General features: G+C 34.9%; 1 protein-coding gene across 5 annotated transcripts in view; it reads left to right on the top strand.

Moving 5' to 3' along the window:
• The first annotated feature begins 3,356 nt into the window (after positions 1 to 3,356).
• Positions 3,357 to 7,652, top strand: part of LOC131069701 (purple acid phosphatase 23) — a 125,571-nt gene continuing 121,275 nt past the window's right edge. For 2 of the 5 annotated variants that reach the window (XM_058005226.2, XM_058005227.2), the window contains exons 1-2: positions 3,358 to 3,933; positions 4,009 to 4,200. In XM_058005226.2, the coding sequence (XP_057861209.1) occupies positions 3,681 to 3,933; positions 4,009 to 4,200 (445 nt within the window). In that variant the 5' untranslated portion in view covers positions 3,358 to 3,680. Of the gene's footprint in view, positions 3,934 to 4,008; positions 4,201 to 7,652 lie in introns of all 5 variants that reach the window. The other 3 variants (XM_058005225.2, XM_058005224.2, XM_059213844.1) reach the window with 3 other exon arrangements.

Below are 7,652 nucleotides of genomic sequence, written 5' to 3'. Positions count from 1 at the left end.
GATAATACCATCTCACAATCAACAATGATTGCATGATATGCTCAAAATTGAGAGGTTGAAATGGCCTTAGGAACTTGCAAACAAATGCAATGTGAGAGCAAAGAATGGAGACATTGACACAAATTAATGATGTTGGAGAATAGAAACTGATATCAAACGAGTGAAACTAAAAGAAGAGAAAGAAACACATGATAATGATAACATGTTATTGGTTGAGATGTTGAATGGGATGGTGATACATTTTGTGTATGATGACTTCTTTTTGATTAATCGAATATTGCTTTGCATTTCTCCTTAGGAGGAGCATAGCAAGCTTGATGGACTTGAATTTTCTATTCAAAGTGTGGGAGTGATAAAATTTATGATAGCCAAACAATATCCTTACAACTGATCATGTCATGATGCAATATCCAATATGATAGCTTTCGAACCTGCAGTTTTTGGATGCTTTCAAATGAAGAAGAAAGAGAACTGAAATTTGTTGGCTTAAATTTTTCAATATATGAGGATACTTGTGGTGCAAGAAAAGAACTTTTTCATCATTATGAAAATCTTCAAGATTATTTGCTCGTAGAGTTGATGGTGAGATGGTTACAAAGAAAAATGGAATAGATGGATATCAAAAACTACCTCAACAATGTCAAAGATTTGGTCCTTTTTCAAAGTTAGAAGTTGCTAGTTACACTTTTGTAAAACTGACTCATGTCACTCATTGTAAGTGAAAGTTAGATAATGGACCTTATTTCTAGATAAGCAATGTAAATCCTAACTTGTTTGTAAAAGGTAGTTATTAGAAGTCATCATTTGGGTAGTTGTCCTAAGTTATTACTTCAGGTAGTTATCCTAAATGGTTATTCTAAGTAGTTATCCTAAGTGACCAACTTAGTTAGTTATATCCTAAGTGGTTATGAGTTGGTTATGAGGTAGTTATTTTCTCTAAGCCTATAAATACAAGGCTTTTGCATTGTAAAAGGGACTTTTAAAAGTGGGGGGGACTTCTTCAAAAGGGAGAAGACTATGGAGAAATTTTTAGAACAAGTTTAATGACTTTTGGTTTTGCATTTTGTATAAAAGGGTTCTTGAGATTGTACAATTTCATGAAGATAATAAAGGATGCATTTAGCTCGCATGTTCTATATGTTCTTGTGGAGTTATTATTGCTGATTTTTTCATGTGTCAAATTAGTGGTATCTTTTGTCCATGTGATTTATCATCTATTGGAATGCTTATGATTTATGCAATTAATGTAATGAAACATTATCAAGCTTTGGTATCTTGGTTTGGATGTACAAATCATTTATCATCTATTGGAATGATTATGATTTATGCAATTGATGTAATGAAACATTATCAAGCTTTGGTATCTTGGTTCGGATGTGTTAGAGTTATTCAGCTCTTTGTATGTTGAGATTTGTAGCCCTTCTTCATCATCATTGCAAGTCAAAGCTTATATTGTGCTTAAATCCCCCTTTGTAATTGTTATCTATTGTGAAATCTCAATTGGTATTTGTATGTCTATTGTTGAGGTTTCTATTCTTTACCTTTCTTTAGTTTTGTGTTTTCTCCTTTATGTACTTTCAGGTTAAAAGTACACAAAAATCCTAAAAATCTCCATCATACGAGGGAGCTGCCCCTCTCAAACGCAGAGGAAGATTGTGGTTTCACCACAATCTCTCAACTGTTTGGATGATTTTCACTTCTTTTTGGGCGAACAGGGTCAAGTTTGAATGATAATTTATAGTGACAAATCTATTTACCAACAGACTCATTGAGAACCTTTCCACTTCACCAACAAACCATGAGCCCATTGACAAGAAAATATATTTATTTCTATTATATGAATTTATTGAACTTCCTTTTTAGACAAAAATATTCTAAGCATTTCCAACCATAAAAATATATCAATTTCTATTATATAAATTTATTGAACTTACTTTTTAGTAAAAAAGAATAAAAAAATTCTAAACATTTTTCCAATCATAATCATATATACACCCTATAAAAAAAATACATATCTCCTATTTAACGAATCACATATCTTTGTGAATCCTTATGTTCTATATTGTTTATTCAACACTTTGAATACACACACAATTAAATCTTAATTATTATTTAATTTAAATTTGATTTCAATTATATAGTTCATATTTATTTTAATGAATCAAACTTAGCATCAATGTTAGTCTAAATAACTATAATTTTCATTGAATAAGGCATGAGTTTTATTACATTATGGCAACACAGTTTGATAGTAAACAATTTAATTTCTTTTTTGGTTAATATGATAATAATATTGGTTGACTAAGAAATCTAGTTCTTAATGATAATTTATAAATTTAATTCATTATAGTTAATGTATTGATTTGAAAATAATTTAATTTGATAATTTAAAAAAATTAAAATATTATGTTGATTGAGTTTATATATATGATGTTTAATAAACTAAATCCATTTTATTTTTAAAATTTTTTAAGTTAAGAATGGGAAGCTTTTTTTTCACTATTTTATTATTCACTTTATTAACATAATAATAAGAACAACAACAACATACTATAATATGATAATAATATTGTAATATTACATAATAATAATTATATTACATAAAAAATTAAACTAAAAATAAAGTTAATGCTAAATTATAATATAACAATATATTATATTAATAAAATATAATAATATATAATGTTACAATAAATGATATATTATATATTACAATTATTGTATTATCTTTTATAGTTAGTGGCTACATTTTTAATTAATATTATATTTTTCCAAATAAAAATTATAATTTTCAATGTTATAATTTTTTTTCTATATTTTGTAATCAATTTTTCCTATTCTTTGTCATATAGTCTCAAAGATTGAACTAAAATAATTTTTCAATTATTTTTGATTAAAAGAATTGCATCTAAATTTTGGTGAAGTGAAAAAATATGAAAAAGAATCTTGATATGTTATTAGTTGAAAATATGATTTTTGATAATTTGTTAAAAATAATGTCATATAAATATAATTTTAACATAATAACTTGCTTGTCTCTAAATTAAAACTATTATTACAAAACTACAAAGACAAATACTCATAAATAAATTATCTTCTAATTTTTATTTTTTCAAAATCATAATCTCTTCAAATAAAAGTACTAAATTATGAATTTATTGATAAAATAATAAAAAAAATATCCATATTGAAAGAGACATAACTCCTAATCACTCCAAATCAGTCGCTATCAAATACTAAGGATCTTCAAGTTAAGTTTTTTTATAATAAAATTAAAAAATTGATAATTATTTCTAATAGTTTTTAATATTTTTTTCGCAAAAATCCTTGTATAATTGCAAAAATTTAATTTCCCTTCTCGCGTAGCTGGGAAGCAAAATTGTTGTTCGATGATTTTGTCCCACCTAAAGCTTTCACTCAAAATAGGTCTACCATCTGATTAGATGCATTGCATTCTGAACACAACGACGGATCAGTATTACAGTACGACAATGAAATCGTGGGTAGTAAATTTTCCATTTTGGTTCAGGCCTATTTCATATTACTCAGAAATATTCAGAAATATGAAGGAATCATTGACTGTTCGTGATATACTCGGAATATACCCTACCAACTCCAAGGGAAATGAAATGCATTAAGTATCTGTTCAGTTATAGCAATTTGAATGCAGGCAGGGCGAAATGGGAGAATATCTGCTACTGTTTTTCTTAGTAGAATTGCTACTGTTAGTGGGCAATGGAGTGTCAATTCCAACAACTGTAGATGGGCCTTTCAGCCCTGTAACAAGACGTTTCGATCCTTCTCTACGCAAAAGAAGTGATGACCTTCCCCTGCACCATCCTAGATTGGCGAAAAAAGTTCGCTCCAATTTCCCGGAACAAATTGCTCTCGCACTTTCCACCCCTGATTCCATCTGGGTCTCCTGGATTACAGGTAATTATCTATCAACATAATTATCCATCTTTATCAGATGAATGCATATATATAATTTTGTTTAATGGGCTTCAGGAGACGCTCAGATAGGGCCCGAGGTTACCCCTCTGGATCCTTCCACTGTTGGAAGTGAGGTTCATTACGGTACACGCAGTGGCAAACTCACATTTGTTCAGCATGGGTACTCGTCCGTCTACAGCCAGATATATCCTTTCGAGGGCCTTCTCAATTACACTTCTGGCATCATTCATCATGTTCGTCTTGAAGGTATTTATTTCTTCGTTGCCAATTTTTTTTTTCATGCAGAGTATTTGTGCTCTACTTGCAATGCCCAATTTTCCTTTTGCAATCTTCCTTTTTATCATAATGGGTTTGGCAAAGTGGTGAGTTGGGTATTAAGCTCCAGTCTTGTGCATTTGATTCGTTGTTCTATGAGGACTCCTAATGACAGATAGAGAAATGTGTACAAGGATGTCGGTTATGAATTTGACTTAAACAAGATAGTTGGAACCATTCTGTTACTAGAATCATCAAAAGGGCAGCTAAGCCACTGGTAGAGCAGCTCACTCGTTGAGAGGCAAGACTTGTTTAAATTCTGGACACTACAGGATTTGAGCTTAGAATTTTGGACAGGCGGGAATTGAAAATAGAGAATCTCTTCCAGCTAGCGAGCTGCTCTATGGACAAGATGCTTGCCCGTTTTATGATGGAAATTTCGAATTCTTCCTAGAAAGGTGGAATGCAATTTACAATTTTTGTCATCCCTCTCAATCAAGCCACACTCAATTTATGGTCCTAGCGAAGCTCTATTATTGGCTCAGGTTGAATCCCTAACCAAACATCAACTTTGGCTCCAGTTGTGGTCTTTGCCTAATACCAACGTTGATACAACGAGTTGCTTTAGCAATAAGCTACTTGATCATTTCATGGTGGGACTTTTAGGATCTATCGAGAAACATTGATTGCTATTTACAACCGTCATCCTAATGTCTGTAACATACCCACTAAAATGCAACCCAATTTTTCTTTTTGTTGTATATTATAAATATTACATTACATCAATGGATTACCCGCCAATATTTTTTCAATATCTTTCTTATGAGTTACAAGATTACATCACTTGGCTTTAAGCCAGTTACAATATACAATACATGAATTCACTTTATTTACACTTACAAGATGAAGTCTTCCACAACTTCCTTGATATGCAACTGTTTGATGGGAAGGGGCAAAGTGAGCCCAACCAATGACAGAATTCCTATCCACCCCATCCATAAGCAAGGCCTGAAAAGCTTGGAGCTGATTTGCAAGAATTGCCCCCTTGTTTCTGTGGGAGAGTAGTTTCTGTATAGTTCACTAAGAACCCTTATCAATCACTTTTTGGGCTTCCAACTAGAGTCTCTCCACTTCCAATTCCCAGCCTTGCCCACTTCTTGGGCTTATCCACAACAGGCAGCCTCTCCATTGAGGCAATTCCTCCCAAGCAATCCAAAACATCCTGCTCTCAAGGGAAGTCTTGAAGAAGCAAACTATCTTCTCTCCTGATCTGCACCTCCATCTGAAACAGCCACCTAGATCCACTGCACAAACCAAAGGGGGGATCCTGATGCTCCCCAATAAGCACAGATTCTTGAGAAGCCAAAAAACAACCAAGGTTCCACTATAAAAAGTCTCCATCAGGTTCCTCCTTATTTGGCACCCATTTCTGCAGGTTGAATGAACTCTACTTTGGTTTCTCAGAGGATGTGCGTTCAAACACCTTTTACCCAATCTGATTGCAGTGGAAACACCTAAAAGGCAACGTTTCAAAATTCATGAACTGAAGCCAGGCACCGTGAAAATAAAGAATGTGAGTGGCTTGAATAATAGGGCAAGTGTAGCGTCCTAAAATTGTGACACTTGCAATTTCGACCGCATTTGGGTCTTCACGATGGCGATGCAACACGGAACCTGAATGGAGACCCCGAAACTTGTCCACGGCATCAAAAACTGCATTTTTTCCAGCACCCTGCCTGATCCCTCCTTGCACCCAGCTGTCCCGGGAGGTGGGACCAGGGCGCCCCCCAGGACCATGGCGCCCAGCGCCTTGGTCCCTGGCCCTATTTTGGGCCCGGTCTCCTATGGGGCTTCGGGTCTTTATGTTTGCAAATTGGAAAATACTCTTTCCTTGTCGGCCCAAGGTCGGAAAAATCAGTCTATCAGCCCTAATTGACAAGTATATAAACTACATTTCCTCTCCCATTTGAGGAGGAAGGACAAATGTTTACAAGACACGGAAACGATATTCAAACATTCAAGCATTCAAGCATTCAAGCATTCCTTCAAGCAATTGATCATTCTAAGTCTCCATTCAAGGCTAAGTGTTGCATTCAAGACAAGGATTCAACCATTGAAGAGGAGATCACTTACAACATACAACATACAACATACAACATACAACAACATCTATACCTTCGCATATAAGGATACAAACATCCTTACAACAAGGTACTAGTACTTGTTTTACATTACAATCATTTACATTTACAGCATTTCTCATTTCTTGGTTAATTCCAAAATTGGGGTTTGACCTAAGGGCAAACCCCTAATCCCTAACCCCTGAATCGTCTTCGCTTTTCTGTGTGTAGGTTGCAGGTACGCAGCTGTAATTGAAGATCTGGAATCCTTGTGCAGAGACGAACAGATCCCCCTTCGTTTCGCGGATTTTTCGGAGCATCGTGTGCACGCCGGGCGCCATCGTCCTGTCAACTTTTGCTCAAATTTGCAGGACAGCGCCGTCTTGACATTTTACTGCAAATTCCAGGTCCGCAACTTCATCCTATATCCCTATCTCAATTTATAAGCGAATCTTTCTCACTTTCTATGCATTCCTAGCTTAATCATTCTATCTACATTCTTTACAAAAGAGGGTAGCCTTGCTGTCTTAACCCTTGAAACTCATTTAGAATCCAATCTTGCATTGTGTAGGATTAGATCTTGTGGGTTTCAACCCCTCTTTTGAATGTAAAGTCTCCCCTAAGTGAAAACCGTCAATCCTAGTAACCTCCTTTCTCTCTCCTTGGAGTTGGAAGAGGGGAGAGCAACTAGGGTTCGATTTTTTTCCGCTTTACAGCAAGAAATGTCAACATACACATAGACCCTGGCAAAGCTACTCATAGATCCATTGAGAACAGGGTTGCATTTGACAAAGACCCGAATCTTTTCAGCCAGTATTTGAATAAAATTGGCAGATCAACAAATTACAGGAACATTGCAAAGGTGGATCTGAAAAGAAACCCTTGAAGATGACAACTTTTCAGGATCAAAGAAAGGCTGCCAAGAACACATAAACGAACTGTGCCTCTCCCAGAATCATGGGCCATTATCTTCAACTGAATGGAACTGAAGAAGAAGAAAACCTTTAGAAAGAAGAGGCAGGGAAATTTCTCAAGCTCAGTCCACTTGAAAATTTCATTTGCACACAACTTTGTGATAAAATGACAAATGAGGGAACAAGCTCCAATCACTGAAGTCACCTCAGCAACACACTTGTCAAGATGAATCAGTTTAGAGGGACAAGCAACAAGTTTAAGAGGAAAGTTCCCTATAGCTAGAGAAACAGGCCACCTACCATCCTCTGAAGGAGAGATATCTCCTGGCTCCAGGGCTCTATCCACTGAAAACACCTTTGCCCTACCTTTCTCCAAAAAGCCCTTCCTGCAAGAGAGAACCCATAGAAT

The sequence above is a fragment of the Cryptomeria japonica genome, chromosome 11 (assembly GCF_030272615.1).
Source record: "Cryptomeria japonica chromosome 11, Sugi_1.0, whole genome shotgun sequence".
NCBI lineage: Eukaryota > Viridiplantae > Streptophyta > Pinopsida > Cupressales > Cupressaceae > Cryptomeria > Cryptomeria japonica.
This window is presented reverse-complemented; position numbering and strand designations above follow the sequence as displayed.